The 26,273-nt window shown below is 34.4% G+C and overlaps 1 protein-coding gene and 1 long non-coding RNA gene across 18 annotated transcripts in view; one reads left to right on the top strand and one right to left on the bottom strand.

Annotated features, from left to right (window-relative positions):
* LOC143255404 (roundabout homolog 1-like) overlaps window positions 1-26,273 on the top strand; it is a 147,544-nt gene that overhangs the window by 94,913 nt on the left and 26,358 nt on the right. For 9 of the 16 annotated variants that reach the window (XR_013030606.1, XR_013030605.1, XR_013030604.1 and 6 more), the window contains exons 3-14: window positions 4,908-5,189; window positions 8,959-9,097; window positions 9,324-9,451; window positions 11,578-11,702; window positions 13,413-13,572; window positions 15,862-16,068; window positions 18,024-18,113; window positions 19,513-19,674; window positions 22,251-22,430; window positions 22,650-22,774; window positions 23,789-24,014; window positions 24,504-24,619. Coding sequence is in view for 12 of the 16 variants with exons in the window: in XM_076511022.1 (XP_076367137.1) it covers window positions 4,908-5,189; window positions 8,959-9,097; window positions 9,324-9,451; window positions 11,578-11,702; window positions 13,413-13,572; window positions 15,862-16,068; window positions 18,024-18,113; window positions 19,513-19,674; window positions 22,251-22,430; window positions 22,650-22,774; window positions 23,789-24,014; window positions 24,504-24,619 (1,940 nt within the window). In the remaining 4 variants the exon portion in view is untranslated. The remainder of the gene's footprint in view (window positions 1-4,907; window positions 5,190-8,958; window positions 9,098-9,323; window positions 9,452-11,577; window positions 11,703-13,412; window positions 13,573-15,861; window positions 16,069-18,023; window positions 18,114-19,512; window positions 19,675-22,250; window positions 22,431-22,649; window positions 22,775-23,788; window positions 24,015-24,503; window positions 24,620-26,273) is intronic. The other 7 variants (XR_013030608.1, XM_076511020.1, XM_076511018.1 and 4 more) reach the window with 2 other exon arrangements.
* Window positions 5,196-24,581, bottom strand: LOC143255407 (uncharacterized). 2 transcript variants are annotated; one of them, XR_013030628.1, is made up of 6 exons: window positions 24,447-24,581; window positions 22,275-22,452; window positions 15,840-16,044; window positions 11,442-11,677; window positions 7,294-7,362; window positions 5,196-5,621 (listed from the first exon to the last, which is right to left on the bottom strand). It is a non-coding gene; the product is annotated as an uncharacterized LOC143255407 (long non-coding RNA). The 2 variants fall into 2 exon arrangements; XR_013030627.1 differs by lacking the exons at window positions 11,442-11,677; window positions 22,275-22,452; window positions 24,447-24,581 and having other exon boundaries at window positions 15,840-15,977.

The following is a 26,273-nucleotide window of genomic DNA, read 5'->3' as shown; positions in this document are numbered from 1 at the left end:
GCTATCACTGTTTAAATGAAAATGTTGAATATTTTAGTAGAGCTATGGCTGTTTAAATGAAGATGTTGAATATTTTCAAACTTAGATGTGTAACATAAAAGAATTTACATTCGCGATGGATACAGTATTTTCATGCTTACCAAATATTTTCCCATCAGCTGGTCAGAACACAATGTAACATTAAACAGAAATGCTAAAGTCTTTGTGTATCAAACAATGAGCTACAAAATTAGACATAAACTAATATAAATCACTAGTCAATGGGCTTTATTTGACTGATAGTTATGTTTTACGTACATATATCTGCTTAGGTGAATTTTCTTTTCTTGTTGGAAATTATTTGCATCCATTTATTCTCTCTCTCAAAAAAAAAAAAAAAAGTTGGTAAAACTGTTGAACTATTCAGGTGTGTCCTTGAAATATTCCAGTAGCGGTTGTTACAATATATAAACTTACATGATCATTCTGACCGATATTTATTCCAAATCATAAGTTATATTATACAGCTTTAGTTATACTGTGATGATTTTATGTGCAGTGGAATACATCCAAGTTCTATGTTTAAAATTACTTTACTTCAGGAGGTGGCAAAAATGAAAGTTTGTTTGTTTGTTTTTGAATTTCGCACAAAGCTACTCGAAGGCTATCTGTGCTAGCCGTCCCTAATTTAGCAGTGTAAGACTAGAGGGAAGGCAGCTAGTCATCACCACCCACCGCCAACTTTTGGGCTACTTTTTTACCAACGAATAGTGGGATTGACTGTCACATTATAACGCCCTCACGGCTGAAAGGGCGAGCATGTTTGGCGCGACGGGGATGCGAACCCGCGACCCTCAGATTACGAGTCGCACGCCTTAACACGCTTGGCGATGCCGGGCCTGCAAAAATGAAAGAACATGAGAAATAGTTAAAGGTTTTGGTTAACCATTCGGAATTTTGAAAATGATAAGACCATAGAGGGAAGGCAGCCAATCAATATCACCCATCTCCAAGATGCTTAGGACGTTCTAATTAAATAGTAGAATTTGACCGTCATTTTTATAACGTACTCGCGGCTCAGCTTCAGCTTTTTGATGTTATTGTTGCATCAATTGGACCCTCGGATCCACAGTCTAGTACACAGACCACAAGGCCACGCCCAGTCCAATACACGAAACATATATACTAACAGGTGCTTATATGTTATAAAAAAATCAAAATTAAATATTTGTTTTCAAACAAATGAATTTTACTTCAAGTCATATTCTATATTTATATGGCAGACAGAGAGCAACTTCCAAACATACGTGCCTTTATTTATTATTTAAACGAACTTTCTAAAATATAGTCGGAAATCATAGCAGTACTAAGTATGTTGTCCAATGATTTATGTTTTACTTACAATAGAAATAACTTCTTTAATATCGTAGCAAGTCTTGCTAGCCAAGTTAAAGAATTTCGAGATATTCGTTGGTAGCGTCAATGCGACGGAAGAATAACACTGCAGATGGTTACAGAAGACAGTGGAAGAAGAAAGTTTCCCATTTATCAGGCACGACATCGTCTGAGAAAAAAAAACGTACGATTAACGACTATGAAGTTTTATATCTCACATTTTTGGTCGTTTTTTTTCTTTTCTTTTAAAAAACTCCAGCATACAAGCGTGACTGACAGAATTGAATGCAACTTCTGTATGAAAAATGGGACAAAACAAGAAATAAAGCACTTTCTATTTTTCTTCTAGACAATTCCACGTTGTTTCCGATAAAATTTAAACCTAGATCTTATTGGTTCTTTGATTTTAGCGCAAAGTATCAAGTTGTCTGATGTGTCCAACCTAGTTCTTGAGCCAAGCTGATTGAAGCTAACATTTCTGCTTGTAAGGTATCATTTTGTCGCTATTTATGAGTTGTCTAAAAACATTTTTTTCAGTTAGCTATGTTAAAACATTGCGTTACAAGCTTCTTTTTTTTTCAATTTCATCTTGTTTAATTTCTCTGGCTTCAATAAGTAAAATGTTTGAACGACATAACTGTTACGATGCTAAAACAAAACAACAAGAACCAAGAACTTTGGTCTATCCTATTGAGTTCATGTATCTAAGTAATCACTTATTAATTTCTACAAATTACATCCATAACATTTTTGTTGGTTTGTTTAAGAGCAAACCCACACTGTGCTATCTACTGTGTCCATGGTGAGAAATCGTAACCTGTATTTTAGCGTTGTAAGTTCGTAAATATATCACTGTCCTACCAGAAGACTTATTTTCTAAAAGCAAAGCCACATTAGGATATCTGCTGCGCCGTTCGATGGGGAATCGAACCCCTGATTTTAGCAGTGTAAAATCGAAGATTGAAAACATATAATTTAAGGTGCTATATGTAAAGGATAAGTAAAAAAAAATCATATTACTAAAATATTGTGTGTTGTCCGTTATATCTGAATATACCAATTCGGAATCAAATCTAAAACAACAATGGGAAGCTCGTAACTGGCGTGTTTCCGCATTCGCACGGTGGCAGCACAATCTTCAGGGTCCTTCACCTTGTTTGTTTTTTACTTTTTCTCAAGTGAATCACGAACTTTTAAATGGGCTATAATATAGGCATTGTTATTGATTTCAATGTCATGTAGGCCTAAAAAAACAAGTATAGAGTAGGTGCATGACGAAACAAAACAATGTCAGTTTTATGATGATAGTGAGCTTGTGACATTCCTTGGTTTTTATGCTTTCTAAGGCTATGGTTTTGTCATAGTTGTGTATTTTAATTACGAAAATGATTAATTCATTGTAGCTTGCCGGGGACAGAATTTGCTTGCTTAGTTACAAGTTACAAATATATATCATATTGAGAAGAAATTGTATGTCACGACAAAGATATCATAGTGTGCACAGCTTTGAAGTTATTACACCTCGCACTCCATGCATTCCTGGATTGAATATGAACATCCTGGTGAACTCTGGCTTGACATCACTGTTACAGTCCGATTCAGGCGTTTTGGTTTGCGAGCTGCTTCCTCCTTTGCTTCCGATGTCTGTGAACCCGTCCACGGAAATACACTTCGAACTGCGTTTGGTCACAAACGTTTTGCTTGAGATTCATAATCCGAAAGAGAATTATTTATACAAAATATGTATCACTAAAATCCACTTGTACATGTACATGTTATGATGTACAACTTGTCATAAAGGCTCTAGAAGCAAAAAAAAAACAAACAAACAAAAAAGCTTATTAGTGATAGTGGCAGGTGGTGTGTGTGTTACTGTGTGTGTAAGTATGTGTTATTGTGTGTGTGTTATTGTGTGTGTAAGTATGTGTTACTGTGTGTATGTGTTATTGTGTGTGTAAGTATGTGTTATTGTGTGTGTTAGAGTGTGTAAGTATGTGTTACTGTGTGTATGTGTTATTGTGTGCGTAAGTATGTGTTACTGTGTGTATGTGTTACTGTGTGTGTAAGTATGTGTTACTGTGTGTATGTGTTATTGTGTGTGTAAGTATGTGTTACTGTGTGTATGTGTTATTGTGTGTGTAAGTATGTGTTACTGTGTGTGTAAGTATGTGTTACTGCGTGTGAGTCTATGGATGTATGTATGTGTGTGTTCCTCGGCCCCCGTGGTGGTGGTAGTTGAGGTAGTAAGGGAAAGCAGTAGGTGTCATTTTTCTTTGTTTTAAAATACTGGAATGTTAGTCACCAAAAGATGTTTCACTGTAGTAATCTGTTGGTACGAAGTGACTATGGCACACGTCACAGCTTGGTCCAGGCTCCCACACATGAAACTTATCCTTAGGATCAGATCTTTTGATGCCCAAAATCCTGCGTTTTTGTACACTCTCTCTTTCCTTACTGGTATTAGACGGAAATCTGTGCCAACCACGATTTGTGCACAAAGGAACACAACATTCTGTTTGTGGCATACTGTTGTTTTCTGTTAAACTGATATTGTCAAACACCGAAAACAACCAGACAAAATGGCGCTTGGACCCTTTCGATTGTGCTGCCGCCCCACGACTATGTCAGAAGTACGATATTACGAGTCGACCATTATGATATTTCGTTTCAGACCCTTCATTATTGATTCAAAGTGTATAAAGTAATATTTTGATTACTACATGGTTTCCAGCTTGACTGATAGCGCTTTTATTATTCATTACTAATTACGTTATTTCTGATAGAAACTGTAATAATGCCTTAATTGCTCGATAAGATTGCCTGTGTGAATTTTAGTATAATAACCAGTGGCAAGGAAGAATATTCAAAAGTTATTACGTCAAAAGTTGTGCAGTGTTATACTTTTAAACAATAATATACATAGGGAAACAAAATAAGTATTAGTTCTTGTTAAAAGACGTATTTAAATATGTTTACTATGTTGTGGTGCTAGTATAATATTAACCTCATGTTCCTTATCATTACAACTAATGAAATGAAACACACATATTGTATACGCACGTCAATTAAAAGTAAAATTTTATACGTATAGAATAATATATACACACACACACACACAATAAATTTTATACATATGGAATAACATATATATACACACACACACACATAAAACATATTTTTCTCCCTTAATTATCCTGCTAATCCTTTCATACTTTTCACTGTTTGATGTGTTATTTCACCTCAGAATCTAAACATTGAACAATTTTGAAATTAATGCCTAAAACAATTCTTGCTCTTTAAAATGTAATAATTTTAAACAATTCTACGGAATTTGCTGATCAGGCAGCAAACAACACTCAAGCTGAGTTGTACATGCCAGTCTACTGTTATCTGTACATATTAGAGAACATTTATTCTATAGCATTTATTCACCATCCAGTAAACAGCACCCAATCTAGACTGTACAAACCAGAGTCTACTCTCATTTGCTGTCTATATATGTTTATATATATATATATTTATTTATTTATTAGTTTTTCGAGATGATTTTCGCACCAGTCCTAAAAACACACGAGTAGCAGTTGGAGAAACTGCAGTGCTGGAATGTACACCTCCCAGAGGCCATCCGGAACCCGAGGTGTCATGGGAGAAAGATGGTCGATTGATAAGCGTTGGGACAGGCCGGATAAGGATGGGGGGCCAGGGTAACCTGGTCATAGAAAATATTCGCCAAGATGATGAAGGTCGGTACAAATGTATAGCCAGGAACATGGTTGGGATACGAGAATCGCCTGTAGCCATCTTAGCTGTGAACGGTGAGTAATCCCTTATTATTACCCAGTGAAGTAATCATGAATAAATTCAAATACTTTAACTCCAACATAGTATCTGAGAGATGCATGCCTAGCAACAGCGCATGCGCGTAACGTAAGATGCGCACTTCACGAGAGCAAAATATGGATGTTTGTTTGGAATTTCGTGAAAAGCTACTCGAAGTCTGTCTTCACTAGCCGTCTTTAATTTATGAGTGATAAACCAGAGAGATGGCAGCTAGTCAACAACACCCACCGCCAACTCTTGAGGTACTCTTTTACTCACGAAAAGTGAGAGTGAACGAACATTATAACACCCTGACAACTGAAACGGCGAATACTTTGTGTAAGGAAGATTAGCAAACGCTGGAGGTAATGTTTCCACATCAGAGGTTTTCAACTTGACATCCACAGTATTTTGGCAGTAGCAGTTTCCTAGCAAAACAACCATTTTATAAAAGCATTCGTAAAACATTGGCATCTTATCAAAAATTATAGTATGTCAACAAAAAAGGGACAAAATGAATAACAAGAAGCACTTGGAACATCGTGCAGTGTTTGGTGTTGTTTTAATATTGAACACTTAGAACATTGTGCAGTGTTTAGTGTTGTTTTTATATTACAGTCTTGGCTAAACGTCTTCAATTCACTGATAGTTTAGACCTTTTGCAGAATTACGTATTTTCTCTGAACGCACGTTAAAAAATTCAATGAGAAAAGCACTAACCAAAGAACGTTGTTTTATTTTATTTAAATAGCGAACTCTTTACTCGTTCTTTTAAATGTTGTAGATCACGTTACCATCTTTTCATAGTCCAGAACATTAGTATACTTCCATAGTCCAAGATATTAGTTTACTTTTGCAGCCCAATACATTAATTTACTTCTACATTCTAGGACATTAATTTATTTTCACAATCCAAAACAATAGTTTACTTGCATAGTCAAGACATTAGTTTATTTCCGCAGTCCATGACAATAGTTTTCCACATTCCAAGACAGTAGTTTACTTTCACAGTCCAGAACATTAGTTTAACTTCATTATTTAGTTTTTGTACTGCACATCAGTGTACAGAAGGCATTATAATACTAAATATAAAAGATCTTATAACACCAAATTATTGTTTTACTTTAATTGGATACTCAACGTTTCGCTTTACAACTCTTCAGTAGCGTTCCACTAAAATACAAACCATTAACAAATTATAGTAAAATAACTATCTCGTGTCATGATGTTGCTTATTTCTAGTTTAACTTTATTCTATTACCATATAATATAAAACCGTATTCCGACTACAACAACGTTTTCGCTTCCAGGTGCCTCAACTGCAAACTTATAATGCTAAAATTTAGAGTTCGATTCCTGTTGTATAACTACAGGTTGGATAGTCTATTGTGTAGTTATGCTCTTAAAAGCAAACTCAAAGCACGAATTTCTATTCAATAAATATTTTTAGAATGTAGAACATGTAACATAAAAGAGTTCGACACGTTATACATCGTGTATAACGTTAAATATTCCACACTTTTAAACAACGATTCATAAGTGTTTTGCAAACCTAATCAGACAGAGAGAAGTATCCAATATTGTTGATTAAGCAACAATTAGGCAAGGATGGAGCCCTAAGAACCCAAAGACTTATGCAACCTACAGTCCTCGAAACAGCCAGCGTAGTGACCTATTAGGTAGACTGGACTCTTTGGTAGAATATAATTCGTGATATATCATTATTTGTCTAATACGTGTGGTACGCACGTGCTGCGGGAAGCCACTTAAAACTGAAGATCCTCTTAACTCCAATGGCCGGAACATTTAATAACGAAAGGGAAATACGTTCCTTGTACCATTGTCAGATGATATTGATTATATGATTGCGTGTTGGTCCCGAGGTAAAAGCATAATGTGGATGGGTTGAGAAAATGGTGTTCTTAGCATTCACTTCTTTAAAGCTGCTTTTATAAACATTATTTCATCTACTAATCGTATACCTATGACTTTTGTATAAAAAATGTGGTGTATTTCTTAGCCGTTTAAGGTTCGTAAAACCGTTTTTAAAAATAGAATTCGATAAAAACGTTGGAGAAAAATCTCAGGTTTTCGTCTTACCTGCATAATCTTATAACCAAACGAATAAATGACTTGTAACGCATTCTTGACGGGTTCACTTGCTGTTTGCTGAAAATAAATCAGATTAACCGTAGTTAATAAACCATAAAATATAGTCGAGAATATGCAAATGAATAATTCAGAAACTCAAACTGAGCCTTTTTAGTTATGTATTTTTTTCTTATCTTCTAGACTAAAAAACGTTTTACTTATTTAATAATGTAAACTCTTTAATTTCCTAAACCTACCAAGAACAATAAAATCGAAGACATATTACAGTAAGTTTATATCAAGGGAGTCCAATACTACACAGTGTTTACTTCCAATCACGTCTGTTCATGGAGACACAAACAGGTTGATTCCACAACGGATCTGGCCCGTTTTGGCTAGGTTGTTAGAGCGCTCGACTCATTATCTAAGGGGCGCGGGTTCAAATCCCCGTCACACCAAACCTGTTCGCTTATTCAACCGTATGTACATTATAACAGAACGATCAATTCCACTTTTCGTTGGTGAATGAGTAGTCCAAGAGTTGGCGGTAATGACTGTCTTCCCTCTACTCTTACTCTTCTAAATTAGCGATGGCTAGCGCAGATAGCTCTCGTACAGCTTTGTGCGAAATTCAAAAAAAAGAAACATCGAAGGGATGAATCACACAGTTTACTTTCCTGCACGTCTCGGACTTGGGAAAAGTAATTCTAGTTTCCATTAGTGTTAATACCTTCAGAATTCATCATCTTAACTACAAATACTTTAAAAAATGAAAATTATTTTTCTGACTCTATCTTTTTTTTATTGTAGCGTGAACCCTAATTTTCCTAAAAATCATCATGTATTTAAGATAACATTCCACACCTGTTTGTATAAACCAACTGGCTCAGCATCTCTTTTTCAATCGGTCTCCAGGTGTCGCCTTTATTTTACTTAAACACTTAAGCGTAGTTTTATTTATTTCGTTTTTAATCATTTCTAAAGCAAAATATCCGTAACATCGTTTTTTTACATATTGTTCTCGTCGCCGGCCACATTGCACCAGAAATAGAGCGCACAATAGTACATGGAAAAATACACTAAACATTTCCTGGAATACCAGTTTCTCACTAAAGAAGAAAGGTCCACCTTCAGAAAACTCTCGGCTTATAGGGTTTTATCATATTTTAATATTTCAATGACAATAGCAGTTTTTAATTTGAAAGTTTGAAACAAATCAACTTTAACACCAGCTTGATGGCACAGGAAAAATAAAAATGTAGCTATCTCTCAAGTGTGAAATCACACCATATCGACCATACTTGGAGAAAAATATGTAATTTCTCCCCCCCCCTTTTTTTAAAGGTGTTACGACACCTAAAATTAAGATATTTCCAAGTCTATTATTTCCTAATATCTATAAGAACAGCTAAATATGTTGTACGTTATTTTACACAATTTGTAGAAACGTTTGGAAAGTTTAGGTTTTTAGAAATGTCAATAGTAATTACCCAACAAGTGCACTAAGCAACTCCATCATTTAGTTCTGTTTAAACTATGAAACTTAATCACTTTAGTAACAGTTTAAACTGCGAAAATCCACACGAAATAATGAAATTCAATTCTGTAAAAGAAATAAGAGCTTCTAGTTTTTCATTTTCAAGTAAGATTAATTACGTACGTATTTATTTTCAGTAAAACCGTTTTTCATTCGAGAGCCTAAAGATATTTCAACGCTAGCAGACACAAACGTGGAATTTGCGTGTAAAGTTGGTGGCGATCCTCGGCCAAATATCGCTTGGCGACGAAAGGATGGCAAAATGCCAAGTGGAAGGTATACACCGCTTCCTACTCAACATAAAAAAATATTTGGAATGTTTTATGTGCCGTCTTGTGGATATATATCAGCTTGTCCCTATTTAAAATATGAAACTGTAACAAACAAACAAATATTTAATATGAATTGTTAAGGCAAAATTACAATAACTTGTTTGAAAGATCAAAATGCTTTAAAACGAGATACATCAACATAATGACATTTTCATTCGATCACTTTACAGAGCTGAGATGAGAGAAGATAAAAGCCTCCGGATCAAACATGTTTTTCCAGCTGATGAAGGGATATATATTTGTGAAGCAAAAAATCCTGTGGGATCTATCTCAGCCTCAGCAACCTTGACAGTGCATTGTAAAGATTTATTTTGTATATAACCTCTAGGCCTTTCCCGAGATTTTTAGATTAGTTTATGAAAACAATAAACATATCAGCTTATGAATCACTCTTATCCAACTTAGAATAAGATAATTTTGGTTTTGAATTTCACGTATATCGAGGGCTATCTGTGCCAGCCGTCCCTAATTTAGCAGTGACAAACTAGAAGGAAGGCAGCTTATCATTACCACCCACCGCCAACTCTGTTACCAACGAACAATGGGATTGATCTTGTCGTAATAACGTCCCCACGGCTGAATGGGCGAGCAAGTTTGGTGGGGCGAGATATAATAAAATATAAAAATTCAACTTCGAAATCTGAAAACAAAACAAGATAATGAGGATTTATTTTATTTTTTTCTTTATTTATTGTGTTCTTTATTTTTCAAATGAGTTTCTAATGTATCAGGTCATCCCATAAGTAATGTCCGAAACTTTAACACAGAAAGTACATCATCATTTGGAATTACAAAATTCCATTTTCAAAATATCAGCAAAATTAAATGTGGCGTTATTAAATATTATGTCTAATACAACATGAAACACAGTTTCTTTTGACAGAATTAGCTATCCTTTAACTCTATACACGGTTGGAGTCAAAGTGCGAAAACCACGACTTTTTACAGTGTCGTTCAACATGGTATGTATCAGGACATCCCATAAGTAATGTCAGAAATCTTAATACATAAAGTGCATTATTATTTCTGTCTTTGTAGAAGGATTTAATGACTAAAATATGTAGTAGGACGTGTATAAAAATGTTCAGACAAATAAAACAAACTAACCCAACTCCACTTTTTCATATCATCAATCAAATAAACCCTTATGAAGATGGATGTGTATGAAGAACACATTAGGCAAATAATTCTTTATGAGTTTAAAAATGGCAATAGTGCAGCAGAAACTACACGAAACATTCAAACTGTTTATGGTGCGGAGTCTCTAAATGAAGGAAAATGTCGAAAATGGTTTCAGAAGTTCAGATCAGGTGACTACAGCTAAAGTGATGCTGTTAAACTCAATGATGACTTACTGCTGGCTGCACTTCATAAAGATTGTGCTGTAATAGCTGAAGAACTAGCACAGAAGCTTACTTCAACCCATTCAACAGTTCACCGTCATCTACAACAGCTTAGAAAGATGTCAAAACTTGGAAAATGGGTCCTTCATGATTTGACAGAAACCAACTTTAGTGCAAGAGTGGACATTTGCACTTCTCTGCACTCTCGTAACGTAACTCACCTTTTTTGGACAGGTTAGTGACTGGAGATGAAAAATAGATGTTTTATATGAATGTTAAGCACCGCAGACAATGGCTCAGTGCAGGTAAACTCGCTAAAGCACAGGCCAAAATGGACCTCCACCCTAGGAAAGTCTTGATAAATGTTTGCTGGGATATTGTTGGTATGATTCATTTTGAGTTGCTGCCACTCAATGTGACGATCACATCAGACTTCTATTGTCAACAGTTAGAGCGCTTGAACGATGCACTGAAAGAAAATAGACCTGCTTTGATCAGTTGTAAACGTGTTGTGTTACACCAGGATAATGTACGGCCCCATGCAGCAAGGATCACATCTGCAAAGGTTGAAGAGTTAAACTGGGAGAAACTTCCACATCCTCCTATTCTCCAGACCTTGCCCCATCTGATTATCATCTATTCCGAAATGTACAGAACTATCTTGATGGATAAGAGCTTGGAATACGTGAAGATGTCAAAACTACCCTCCCTACATTATTTTCCTCCAAACTCCAAGAATGTTATAGAAGTGGCATTCAGAAGCGTGTGAATCATTGGCAGGAAGTAATTAATAATAATAGAACACACATTATTGATTAAATAACATTAAAAGCATTTGAAATCATTTCTCTTTTTCTGAACCTTAAAATCGGACATTACTTAAGGGATGGCTTGATACTTATATATACAACTTTTATTTATATTATATTTATTTATATATATTACCTTTTAAAAGATCTGTGGTCCAAGAGATAAAAATGTTTAAGCAACTGCAAATACGTTTGTCATTATGCAGAAACATGTATTATACATTCATATTAATTTTTCTTCATATATCTTTCTTTCTTTTTTTTTTGAGCAGCACGGCCAGTGTTTCTAGTTAGGCCAAAGAACCAACGAGTTGGGTTGAACAGCAATGTCCAATTTGAGTGTATAGCAACAGGAAATCCTCCACCGTCAATCTTTTGGACAAAGGAAGGCAATCAGGTTCGTGCAAAAATTTACGAACACTTGAATCAACATCAAAGAAATACTGAGTTGTAAATGTGTGTTTTCGGTTATTTTTTCTCACTTAAAGAATTGCAGATTCTCATTTTCCTTTCCCTTTGCATATGCCAACTAACGGACTAATTTTTTTTAATAAGTGCTAAGTTTTCTGAACGCCTTTTTTAATATAAATATTAAAAACTATTAAAAACTAAATAACTATTATTGGTGTTTTCGAATTGTGTTAGTTTAAATATTGGTCAGTAAAGAAGGTCCGAGATTACAATAATGTCAGCTTCATCACAAAATGCCTTGTTCCAATTCTCACCATTGCAGGCTTTAATGTTTTCTCTTATTATTATTCTTCAACACTTACATATCTTAGTATTTACCAATACTTGTTTTTCAACACTTACATGTTTTAATGTTTATCATCACTTGTTTTTCAATACTTACATATCTTAATGTTTACCAATACTTGTTTTTCAATACTTACATATCTTTATGTTTACCAATACTTGGTTTTCAACACTTACATCTCTTAATGTTTACTAATACTTGTTTTTTTCAATACTTACATCTCTTAATGTTTACTAATAATTGTTTTTTCAATACTTAACAGGTCTTTATGTGTTTACCAATACTTGTTTTTCAATACTTACAGGTCTTTATTCACTTACCAGTACTTGTTTACCAATAATTACAGGTCTTTATGTGTTTACCAATACTTGTTTTTCAATACTTACAGGTCTTTATTCACTTACCAGTACTTGTTTACCAATAATTACAGGTCTTTATGTGTTTACCAATACTTGTTTTTCAATACTTACAGGTCTTTATTCACTTACCAGTACTTGTTTACCAATAATTACAGGTCTTTATGTGTTTACCAATACTTGTTTTCAATACTTACAGGTCTTTATTCACTTACCAGTACTTGTTTACCAATAATTACAGGTCTTTATGTGTTTACCAATACTTGTTTTTCAATACTTACAGGTCTTTATTCACTTACCAGTACTTGTTTACCAATAATTACAGGTCTTTATGTGTTTACCAATACTTGTTTTTCAATACTTACATATCTTTATGTTTACCAATACTTGGTTTTCAACACTTACATCTCTTAATGTTTACTAATACTTGTTTTTTTCAATACTTACATCTCTTAATGTTTACTAATAGTTGTTTTTTCAATACTTAACAGGTCTTTATGTGTTTACCAATACTTGTTTTTCAATACTTACAGGTCTTTATTCACTTACCAGTACTTGTTTACCAATAATTACAGGTCTTTATGTGTTTACCAATACTTGTTTTCAATACTTACAGGTCTTTATTCACTTACCAGTACTTGTTTACCAATAATTACAGGTCTTTATGTGTTTACCAATACTTGTTTTTCAATACTTACAGGTCTTTATTCACTTACCAGTACTTGTTTACCAATAATTACAGGTCTTTATGTGTTTACCAATACTTGTTTTTCAATACTTACAGGTCTTTATTCACTTACCAGTACTTGTTTACCAATAATTACAGGTCTTTATGTGTTTACCAATGCTTGTTTTTCAATACTTGCAGGTCTATATACATTTGCCAATACTTGTTTTTCAATACTTACACGTCTTTATACATTTACCAATACTTGGTTTTCATTACTTACAGGTCTTTATACATTTACCAATGCTTGTTTTTCAATACTTACAGGTCTTGATGTTTCCTGATAACACGTATGGAAGATTTTCAGTAACTCAAGAAGGAACCCTTGCTATTTCTGGGGTTACTAAAGATGATCGGGGGTATTATCTGTGTTCTGCCCTCTCTGTAGTAGAATCAGCAATAACTAAGGCCTATTTGGAAGTAACAGGTAAAGTAAAGAGTCATTTTGTGAACTTGTAACTTAGATAGCTGAAACTCCCACTGAACAAGCTGTGATCAGTGCAGCTAAGACAGATGAAACTTTGATCTGGCAAGCTACGGCCAGTGTAGCTGAGATGGTTAGAATTCCCATCTGGCCAGTTGTGGTCAGTGTAATTCAGATGGTTGGAATTTTCACCTGGCAAGTTGTAGTCAATGTAACCTAGATGGTTGCAAATCAAAGCTGGCAAGTTATGGTCAGTGTAGTTTACATGACTGGAACTACCACCTAGCAGTGTAATTTAGATGACTGAAACTTTCACCTCACAAACAGTGGTCAGTATAGCTTAGATGTTTGAAACTTCTATCTGGCAATCAATGGTCACTGTAGTTTAGACGACTGCAACTTCCATCTGGCAATCAATGGTCACTGTACTTTAGATGATTGCAACTTTCACCAGGCAGGTTGTGGTTAGTGTATATTAGATGGTTGGAATTCCCACCTGACCAGTTCTTGTCAGCATAACTCAATTTATTGGAATTACCACCTCACATATTTTAGTCAGTGTAACTTAAATAGTTAGAAACCACAACTGGCAAGTTGTGGTCAGTGTAGCTTAACAAGTTTAATTTAATGAAAGCTCTTTGGAACTGGGATCATGTTCTTTCTCCCCCAATTTCTGCAGATTAATTTTCCAGATACAAATATCCCTTAGTTAAGAACTGCAGAATTTGTTTCAAGTATAACAATGTACACAATAATAACAAATTGCACAACTCTCAACATAAATATTTCTTAACTAACCTTGTTACTTTAGACAGTATCTAGAGTGGTTTTGCAGGTGATAACTGACCATATGGTCTGTTTCATTCAAGAAGAAACCATTTAATTAGAACAATATAAATCAGAAAGAAAAAGCTGGCTATTACTGTTTAGTTTATGCAATCTTTTATCTCAAAATTTCTCCACTTGCTATAAAATGGGTCTTTAACAATTTTAACTTTTAAACTGCAACAGTATTTGAATTTTTTGATGTAATAAAACATTTAAATTAGTATTATACAGTTATTTTTCTGTTGTTTAGCAAATAGTTTTATCTTTCATAAATCAAACACTGTCAAATATCTCTCTTCATTAATTGAAATACAAAATACCACAATTTTTCTATTCAGTATTTTAACTGCAGTTGAAAGTATTTCTTTAAATAATTAAATTTATTTTTAAGATAAATAAAAATAAAAATAAAATATTGACTACTAAAAATTGAAACATTCTATTTCAGTTTTCACTCAGACTACATTCCAAATTCAGAAATTAGGTGTGTAAGTGATATTACCTATGAACTTTGTTTTAGAAAAACCTATAAAAAATATGCCTTAAAAGACCTAGCTCTAATCCTCAGATGTTATTAATAGATTTATCCACAATCAGGTTTACTATTAAGATCTGAAATTGCATAAGAAGTGAACACTACTTCTTTAGGCTTTGTTCAGACAGGTTTCACATGCCAGAAGGTGAATCATAAAGGTTTTCCCAGACCTTTCATGGGACATATGATGTACTCCCTTCAGCCACTTTGTATTTATGCTTTGGATTTACAATAATGCTATTTGAACTATCTGCTGCCTTCACTGATCTAGAACTAGAAACCAGAGAGAAGACAGCTAAGCAGCAACTCTATCACTCGTATAACACACCTACAGGTTATAATACATGGAATATTTTGTGATACAACACAGATTCAAATCAACTCCAACATCCAGAACTCTACCAGAGGCCTAATTCACACAACTTTTAAAATCAAAATTTCTAATAATCTAATAATCAAAATCCTATAAAATTTCTCTCATCTTAAATCATCTATAAATTGTGTTTTTATAAATAACTTTTGAACTTGGAATGCACAACAAGTGTTTAATAGAAACTAAAATCTATTGAAACTATGGCATTTCAAACTCAATTTTTCTTTGTGTTATGGTTAATTGCATAGATAATGCTGTCTCTTGGGAACAATGGTTTCTAACGAGTGGGATGTACTGATAAAAGTTATTGACACGTACTGAATTGAAAACAAGCAATGAGACATGAAACTTTGCGTAAGAACTTACAGATTATAAAATACCTAAAGGATTAATAGCTGGTAACGTTATTGTAATCCCGCTTTCAAACAGAAGCCCGAATAAGGACGCTTTATCTATGTGATTATTTATTGTTTATTGGTTGTAACATAAAGCACTTAACAACACAAAAATGTATGTATTTATAAATTAAGTCACCTAAAAACGTGTTCATCCAAAGCTGTAGCAGACCTTCCACCTCCTGTCATTGTTCTTGGTCCAGTCAACCAAACTCTTCCTCAACGAACGTTGGCGATGTTGCCCTGCGAAGCCTCGGGAACACCTGCTCCACACGTGGCCTGGTTCATAAACTCCTCACCGTTGCCGAAGGATGACCCACGTTATGTTGTCCTGGACACAGGAACTTTACAGATAGATAGTACGTGCAGTAAGCGCCATTGTAGACTTATTACAATGATTATTTTTGTTATGGCATCTGTGTGTACTTTTTTCACATCATTCAGCATTTAAATAAATATTGTTAAAATTTCACTAATCCTAATTTTAAAGATAAGAATATTGCCACGAGGTGATCATGTTCTGATTTGTTGAACATAATGGTTTATCTATACTATTATTTAAAACTAATTTTCCTTATCATTAACTCTAATAATCCTGTCCTTTTATTTCGCCGCTCACCAATTACTTTGACTTAAAATTTACTAAACCGGAAACACTAGGTACCGCTATGAATTGTAAGCGGAATTCGTCGAGAAAACAAAGTAGTTATCGCTGTGTTTGGGAATTTTGCATAAGTTAAATGAAGCACGTATCAAGTTAGATAAATGTTTATACTGAATGGACATGTTTAACAGTTTTTTTTTTCTTTCCCGATACTTTTATATCGCTTTAAAAATGTGTTCCTATGTTATGATTATCAAGAAAAATGAAGGGTTTATTAAAGCTCAAGTGAGCTTACAGTTGTAATTAGACGAAGTGAATCAGACCGTATAAGTAGAAATTTAATAACCCAATCAGGCGTTAGTGTAGCAATCGGAAAGCGACAAAAAAATAACACCAGGCTTATTCCAGTTACAGTGACGTAAGTATTCTGATTTAACCCTCGTAACACATTGCTAATGTGTAAAAATTTACCCATCGTTTAGTTATGCGAGCAAACCTGTTAAGTGAAAAATGAATATCTTCAACTTTGTGACAGGAAACATGATTCAATTTGTGCAACAAGTGAACAAAAAAGTTTATTTATTAATCTTTTTATTCGCAATGTATCACAACAATACAACCAGAAAAATACTTCTCACGTTGAATGTTTATATGGCACGTGAACTGTATTGTTAGAAAGTGTTATCTAGAAGATTAACGTTAGGCTTTAAAACTACTGACATCTTCTGCTTTAGCTGTTTCTTACAACAAGGGTAAAAACTAGCTTTTGTTTTATGCATGTTTGAAAAATAACACTGTCGTTCACACTGGAAAGTTTGTTTTGGTTGTTTGTTTTTTAATTTCGCGCAAAGCTACTCGAGGGCTATATGCGCTAGCCGTCCCTAATTTAGCAGTGTAAAACTAGAGGGAAAGCAGCTAGTCATCACCACCCACCGCCAACTCTTGGGCTACTCTTTTTACCAACGAATAGTGGGATTGACCGTAACATTATAATGCCCCCACGGCTGAAAAGGTGAGCATGTTTGGTGCGACGGGGATGCAAACCCGCGATCCTCAGATCACGAGTCGTACGCCTCAACCCACCGCGCCATGCTGGGCCCACTGGAATATACAAAATGCCTCATATGAAAAGCAACTTAGGGTCCGGAAAATTATTGCTACTTTGTATAGTCATGCACAAACACGATTTAGAATTTCGTGTAATGTACATCATTCAAAATAAACTGTCTGAGATTTTCTTATAACACGACAGCGAAATTAAATCAACACAGGCGCAATACATAATGCATACAAGCACTAAGTTAAAAAAATAAAATAATTAAGTCATAATAGTTTAAAATTTTAAGAGGACAGGATTGATACCCGTCAGCTAAACTATTTCCTATTAATAATTATGACTTGCTTATTAACATTATAATTATCTACTGTCATAAGCTACATAAGAATATCCAATTGTTTTCTCACATAATTATAATTTACTGATAGAAATTACATAAACAAATTGAACTATTATTTAATACTTATTAACAGGAACTACATAAATAGACTGAACTGTTATCTAACATAATTATAACTTACTAACAGGATACACACAAGCAGCACAACTGGGAGATTGAGTTTAAAACGCTCGCACCATTTCACATCAGTTCATACAGACACAACATTAGGATATTTTAATTTGTTCATTCTCAGTGGTTACTCACTCTATTGTCTTTACAGGTTTAAAACGTTCAGATTCTGGGATGTATACTTGTACTGCCTCTAGCCAGACTGGGGCAACATCTTGGAGTGCATCTCTTTCAGTGGAATGTAAGTAGGTTTTTCTCATATTGGTTTATTTGTTTGCTTTTGAATTTCGTGCAAAGCTACACGACGGTTACCTGCGCTAGCAGTGAAAGTTGTTGTTGTTTTGAATTAAGCATAAAGCTACACAATGGGCTATCTGTGCTCTGCCCACCACGGGTATCGAAACCTGGTTTTTAGTATTGTAAGTCCGCAGACATACCGCTGAGCCACTGGGGGCAGCAGTGAAAGACCAGAGGGAAAGCAGCTAGTCATCACCACCAATTCGTTGGGCTTCTTTTTACCAATAAATAGTGGGATGGGCTAAAGAGGCGAGGATGTCTGGTGGGATGGAGGTTTGAACCCCTGCCATTCAGATTGAGAATAAAGTGCACTAACCACCTTACCATACCAGGACCATTCTTTTATTGGAGCTCAGTAATAAGTAATATAGAAATTTTTGCAGCTTTCACACATGGACACGTCTGTACGAACACAACTTTTTCTTACAGATTGGTAATTGCAATTAGTCTTGCTTTAGTTGGAATTGAATAGGCTAGTGTTTCTAAAGTCTAATTTCTAAATATGTTAGTGCATTTGATAATGTTACTAAATTATTTAGCAAAGAAAATTATACACAAAATATATTACTGTTAACTTCGGGCCAAAACAAGTTACTGCATAGATTAAACATTAACTCATCAATTAATGCACCTAATCTATGTATGCTGAGTAATAAAACAAAACTTCATATGACTAGGTTATGTTGTTAAGTATACAACTACACTACTACTATTGAAACTCTTTTTTTAGCAGTATAAATTCACAGATATTCTGCTGTGGCACTGGAGGGGGGCTATTAGAAAGCAGTAATTTTACAATGGAGTACTCTTACCGTTAACGATATCTTCGGTCGTAATCCCAATAATATTTCAAGAGGTTCAGTCAACTTAAGAGATTTAAGTTAGTCCTAAATCCATATGTTGACGATGTAAAATAATCATAATAAATAAAATATATTGTAAAAATATAAAAATAAAATTTATAATTATATTAAATATATTAATCAATATTATAAACGCACATTCGACAGACAACAGAACTTGACACAAAAACTAGTTGCACTGTCACTGATTCTCTGCGTATCTTTTTTTTTTCAAATTTCACAAGTGGAAAACAGTTTTGTAGTAAGATATAAAACGAACTTTTTACTAGTAATTGAAAAAGGTCTTTCTTTTTATTATTTTTCCTAATTTGCATCCACGATTGTGTATCATTTTCTTCACTAGAACTGATTATTTTAAACCAGAACAACTACAGTTTTTATAATGAGAAAGTTCCTAAACTAAATGAAGATGTAAATTCATGATGTACTCACAAAGCATGCAAGGTATGGTTTGATTAATTTTATCAACCAACCACTTAGCTCCAAGAAATCCAAACGCCATTTTTCATCGGATGTCTGATCCATCAACTTTTCCTGGACCACCAAGCAAGCCAACTGCTGTTAACATAACAGAAACAGCCGTAACGTTAACGTGGCACCGGAATCCAGATGTTGGACAATCTCCTTTAATTGGTTACAATGGTAAGAGGAAAGAAAATGTACTACGAACTGTATTTTTTGTAACACAATCCTTAATCCGTGTAGGTACTCTACCCTATTTATTACAACAGCGTCTTTAAAACACAATTATTTAACACTTGAGACACTTAAATACAAAGTTGTAATAGCAACCCTAAATTAAAAGATACGCACATGTATTCGAGTTTAAACGTACTTCAGAGAAATTAGTCATGCGTTAAAATTTTCTGAACGCCATCTACCTCTATATTCTCAATACGGCTGGTATGGGTATCAGCACTTTAATTAAAATAAAGTACAGAACAACGTTTCGACCTTCTTAGGTCATTTTGAGGTTTACAGTTCTTTGAACTATTAGCCACTTAAAACATAAATATGTATTTGATATCGCACAATGTGACACTGAAATGTCTACAGTACAACATCCAATAAAAAGTATGTACACAGACTCAGGTAAATATAAGCAAGCAACATGGACAAGTAGGCACGGACTGTAATAATAATTTGTTTTCCTTAGACCGTGAGGTCTTATCATGGAATTAAAAGTTTTCGTTTGCAAGAACGTGTACTAAAATCATCGACAAATTCCTTCCCCATTGCATAAAAGCAAACAACACAGGCATGAAGATATTCACAAACATGCCAACAAACAACGAACACCTTATTGAATTAACACTTCCGAAAGTGTTATCCAAAGAACAATTTTTCACACCCCATTACAACAATGCCCTCTAAATTGTGATTGACTACCTGAAGAAAAAAAGTAGTTGTTGTTTTTAATTTTCATTTGCTAAGTTGTTGTTTTTTATGAATGTTATTTTACTATAAAGATGATGTAGTATATTTGTGTCGAAATAAATAATGGGTGGATTGATTACCGTAATTTTGTGGTATAGTAACTGGAAACTGTCAGGTGGTCTACATGGGCTATTTTGTTTTAGGATTTCTTTCATGAGAAGTGGAATAAAAATACCCTAGAATGGGACACATTTTCATAGAAAGTTGGCTTTCAATTTAAAGACAAGTAGTTAATCAGTTGAATGTGCCACAAAGCAGGATACGGAGTTGGTATCTAATGAAGTTATTAGGGATTCAATAACAAAAGAAGGAAGAACAACACTATTTAACACCGTTCTTTATGCATTTTGATGCTTCCTTAAACAGCGGGAGTGTTGTAGGTAGCAGTATCTATTGATGATGGACGCCGTTTAAAGATTAACGGGTATTCTCAGCTAGTTACTATAAAAATCAAACATATAAGTGATACTTGCTGTGAAGAAGCGAATAAAACGACCTTCTGAGGTCACCAAACCCAGATTTTAAGAAAATACGAAAAGTGCATTCAAGCTTTTCTCACATAACAAAACTTTATTTTACTTCAATAGTTATATTCGTGAGGATAAAAATATATTGAGGATTCGCCATATTTATATTGACTTTCTTCGAAGTTTAATTGATCGAGTTAAGAAAAAAAAGAAAAAAGGAAATGCTTGATTAAAAGCCGAACACTTGATTTGCTTTGAATAGGTAAAACTAGGCAATTTCGATATTTACCATTAGTTGGAATTGGAATTTTTAAATATGAGGGACACGTTATGCGTGAGTGAACTAAATGGATAGGTCATGGATCCTTGAGAGTCTTGTTAGTAATTACCTAGTGATCAGAGGGAAAACAGGCCATAAAGGCTTTTCCGATTTGTTGAATAGAGAAATTTACTGTTACTTTTATAGCGTGCTAAAGCTGAAAATGCCGAGTTACGAACCTCAGACATTACGGTTCACAGCCACATCGAGTATAAACATTTTATTTAACTAGATTGTTTAAAAAGATTTGAAATATCTTCTGCAGTCAGTAATTTTATTTCAATTCAGCTTGTAGATTTTTGACTCCCCACTGAATACTGAAACTCCTCCTTTAACCACAATTTATGCTACAACAACCCAACGACGTCTGCGCCCTAAAATAACTTTCCGTTAGGACATCACCTGTGGTACCTGAGCACGTTTGTTCCCACTAACTTATGAGTGGGGTATAAACTAAGCTTTAAACATGTTGCCCCCACAGTAAGTCAGGAACACAAAATCCAATACAGATTCCGGTCCAGCGACCATGAAAACCTACCCCTAGCCCTAGACCCCTCCTCCCATCGTGCCTTTTTAGCTTCCTTGGCAAGAAGGTTACGCCATATATGTTAGGACGACCTAAACCATCCAAACTCCAAGTGAAAAATTTGATTCTGTTAGCTCCAGAACTCAGAAGAGATCACAAGTAGACAAACACAAACAACGTCAATTCATATAAGGGGTAAATCAATCAAGGTAAATCACAAATAATACAGAACAAAATATTTTGATACAGTGAATATTTAAGTAGATAGCTTTTATATAAAGAATTAAGAATTTAACTTAAAAATACTCGTTTTCAGGGCAAAATAACTTGACATTATAGAATGTTTACGCCAGTTGTTTCTAGTTACTTTTTATTACACGTATGAATCTTCTTTCAATTGCTCCTAGTTTTTGTGCCAACATTTTTTGTCAGTCGATATATTTTTATCTTTTCTTGTTTATTTCTTAAGTGGAATATTATAGCAGTGACCTACAGACTGGTTGGCTGTTGGCTGCTCACAGAATACACGGGGAGTCCTTTGTAGTCCAAAATCTTCGCCCGGATACAAAATATATATTTTTGGTTCGAGCAGAAAACTCCCACGGACTTGGTCCGCCAAGTCCACTTTCTGATGTAATCAGAACCATAGGTAAGCTTCCAGGTATTACCGACTTTAAAAGAACAAATTCACAAAACATCAACATTAACCATTTTCCAAAGGAAACAACATAAACTCCACATTCCCTATTGTTTTTTTTCTAATAACAGAACTGATGACACGATTCAGAAATTGGTAGATACCATTTTGACATCATTATTTCTAACACATTTCGTAACAAGATTTTGATGTCCTACCTTCTTGCTTTAGGTCTTCATCCTTTCATACTGTCAGATTTTGACCAAGAAGAAGCACGCCTGCTCTTAAGTATGTGCATTATTGGACTAAAAGATGTTCGGGCCATTAATTCAACAACAGTTAAGCTTGCATGGGACGTAAGTAATGCGTTTAGGTTTTATATTTATTTTGTTTGCATCAAAAACAAACTTATTTAACTAAACCTGTTTAAACTGTCTGGTTCTTTTCGCCTTTGTTTATTTGCGTTTTTTGTTGTTGTTATTAGCTCAAAGCTACAAAATGGATTATCTGCTCATTGATTACAATTAAATATTAGAGTCTGTTCTTTACTTAAAGGAAAGCTCAGTATGTAGAATTAGTTGAGATACTTCATTGCATCTAAACGACCCCATCCCTTACGTGTACATAACAGCTTAAACAAAGTCCATAAACAAAGGTCCCTGGTTGGTCAGCGATAGTCCATGGTGTAGCTTTTTGCTTAAAACAATAACATCAAAAAGTAGAAATATTCAAAGTCTAGAATGATTTTATTAGTAGTTTCTTACTTCGTCAGAAGCTCCACTGGCTCAGCAATAACTCTGAAGACTTATAACACTATAAAATGGGTTTCGATACTCATGGTGGGTACAGTAAAGATAGTCCATTATGTAGCTTAACCCTTAACAACAACAACCTTCGTCAGAAGTGAAATACTCTTGATGAAGACCACCTATCTCTCTCCTCAATAACAACTTTCAAAATCACTATCCTTACTACAAAAGATTTGTTTGGTTTATATTAAATTTTTGCACAAAGCTATTACACGAAGATTATTTGCGCTAGCTGTTCTTAATTTAGCAGTGACCGAGTAGCTAGTCAACACCACTCACCGATAACTCTTGTCTACTCTTTTACTAACGATTGATTGCAACATCATAACGTCCCACACGACTGAAATGATGAGCATGTTTGGTGATAGGAATTCGAATCCTCAGGTTCCCAAAGTGAGCGTCTTAACACTTCAAAAGGAGTGTAAGCCTATTAGCTCATTGTACTGTACAAATTGAGTGTAACTGCTTAAACTGCTGACTACACAGGTCGTTAACACAATATTCAAGAGTTTATTCGTTTTGCTAAATTTTCTGCTAAAAACTTTGTATTCTCGTAAACAGATGCAATGTGATCAAAACTATGTCGAAGGATTTTACATCAGATTTAGAAATGTCAATGGCGGATCTCGCAAATACAATATGATGACGGTGTTGACTGGGTTGGCCTCATCTTACGTCCTCACAGGCTTGCAGAAATTTACGAAGTACGAATTTTTTCTTGTACCATTCTACAAGAATGTAGAAGGACCACCTAGCAATTCTCGTTTAGTACAAACTACAGAAGATGGTGAGTTTTGTAAATGCTTATCAAATTACGAAATTAGTATAAAGTTTATTATTTTTAAAATACTGTTATGTGAGCTAAACTTAATAAGAAGGTAGTATAGGACATGCATTAGGTGTTAAACATATTTCATATCAAAACACGTATTTAAACAATATACGTCTTTCACGGTAATAAATATAAGGTATTTCTTAGTTTTGTTAAATGTATAAAAACTGATAATAATGACATTCTCATAAAAACTGGTACTACAATAAATTAGTGAACATATTACTTATTGCTCGTAGTATTACCAGTGCAATCTCTATGATACTTATAATACTACTCTGCTACAAAATAATGAATACAACTTATAAATGTATTACATGTCTAGTAACAAATCTGACTTGTACGTTTCTTTAATGTTTACTTGACTTTAAAAAAAGACTATCTCACAAGCTATCCACGAACTCTTTTGCATTCTGTAGATAGGTCTTGATGGTTATTTTTCAGTCCCATCAGCACCACCAGACAACCTTCACGTTCAGCTGGTTAATATGACATCTGCCGCCATCTACTGGTCACCTCCTCCGCCTCAGCACAGAAACGGAATATTGAAAGGATATAAGGTAATATATTTAATGTTAAGTTGTTCGAAAAATAATGGCGGATTTTGAATTTCAACTTTAATAGGAAATAAAAAATTCTAAAGCAACTTTATTAATCGAAATATAAACCTAGTGAATCTGCACACTTTTGCCAATGAAAAACCAGTTTATTTATGCCATGACGATAAACTCTGAAGTCCTAGAACTCAAAAATTCTTTAAAGCCATTCTCTGGTGCTGCTCTGGTGTTGAATATTTTGTCCTGTAAAAAGTTGTTCAAATGCTTGAAAAAGTCTAAGGAGTAAGAAGGATGAAGCAATGTTTCATACCCGATTCCTCGAGCTTCTGGAGCGTTATTAAAGTAACATATGGCCGATCATTATCATGAAACAAGATTGGTCATCTGCGATTGACAATGCTGGCATTTTGTCACACAACTTTCTATGCATTTCTTTCAATTCTTGACAGTAAACATCCGTAGAGATATTTTAGTCCTGGTTGAGCAAGCTATAATGGATAGTACCAGCTGCAGACCACAATACAATGACCATAATCTTCTGTTGGTGCAACTTTTGCTTTTGGAAGTGATTTGGTGCCTCATTATGGTTGAGCCACTGCACAGATTGCTTTCTGTTGTCGTAAGTTATCCACTTTTCATCACAGGTGACAGTTCGATCAAGAAATAGATCACTATCTGTTGCACAAAATCAGCATAGAGCACAGGCACAGTTCGCAACGGCGATTTTTCTGATTTTCACTAAGTTCCTATGAAACCCACTTCTCGAGCTTTTCCACTTTTCTATTTTGCTCGAAATAGTCCGAAATTGTGGATATGCCAAAACCCCATTCTTGTGCTGTTTCTCGAACAGTTTGATGTGGGTTTCTTTCCACTAATGTTCTCAGTTGGTCGCTTTCAACAGCAGAAAGACGTTCTCTGCCCTCCTTATCTTCAAGACTCACATCTCCATTACGAAACTTTTGGAACTAACACTATACTATACGTTCGGAGGTGGTTCCTTCGTCTCATGCTTGGTTAATATTGCCAGCTGTTTCTGATGTATTATTACCAAATTTAAATTCATATCAAAAAATTATGGGCAATTTTTCTTCTATCATTAATTGTAAGGGTCTGAAACATTGGAAATAAAGTTTAGAGAAGAATAAAAGCACTAATGAATAGAAGAAAGCTCTATTTTTTAATGGTATATACACTGTTGGCCAAAATCTTAAGGCCATTGAACATGAAGAAAAAATATGCATTTTGCGTTGCTAGACTCAACCACTTATTTGAGTAGAGCTTTGAAAAAAAAACAAGAAAAGGGAAAATAAAAATAAAAAACCTTTTTAGTATTTAATAGGCAAAATGTGAACACTTTGATATTAGCCTAAATACTAGCTGGTCAAAAGTTTAAGAAAGATGAAAATAAGAAAAGGGAAAATAAAAAAAAACATTTTTAGTATTTAACAGGGAAAATGTGAACACTATGAAATTAGCCTAAATACTAGCTGGTCAAAAGTTTAAGACCATACCAAAAAGAAGTCCTAAACAGGATAGGAAATGCCCAACAAGAGGTCTCAGTAGTGAGTTGCACGGCCATCATTGCAAATAACTGCAAACACTCGCTTTGGCATGGTCGATATAAGCGTTTGCAGAAGGCTGGCTGGAATGTTATTCC

The sequence above is a fragment of the Tachypleus tridentatus genome, chromosome 7 (assembly GCF_004210375.1).
Source record: "Tachypleus tridentatus isolate NWPU-2018 chromosome 7, ASM421037v1, whole genome shotgun sequence".
NCBI lineage: Eukaryota > Metazoa > Arthropoda > Merostomata > Xiphosura > Limulidae > Tachypleus > Tachypleus tridentatus.
This window is presented reverse-complemented; position numbering and strand designations above follow the sequence as displayed.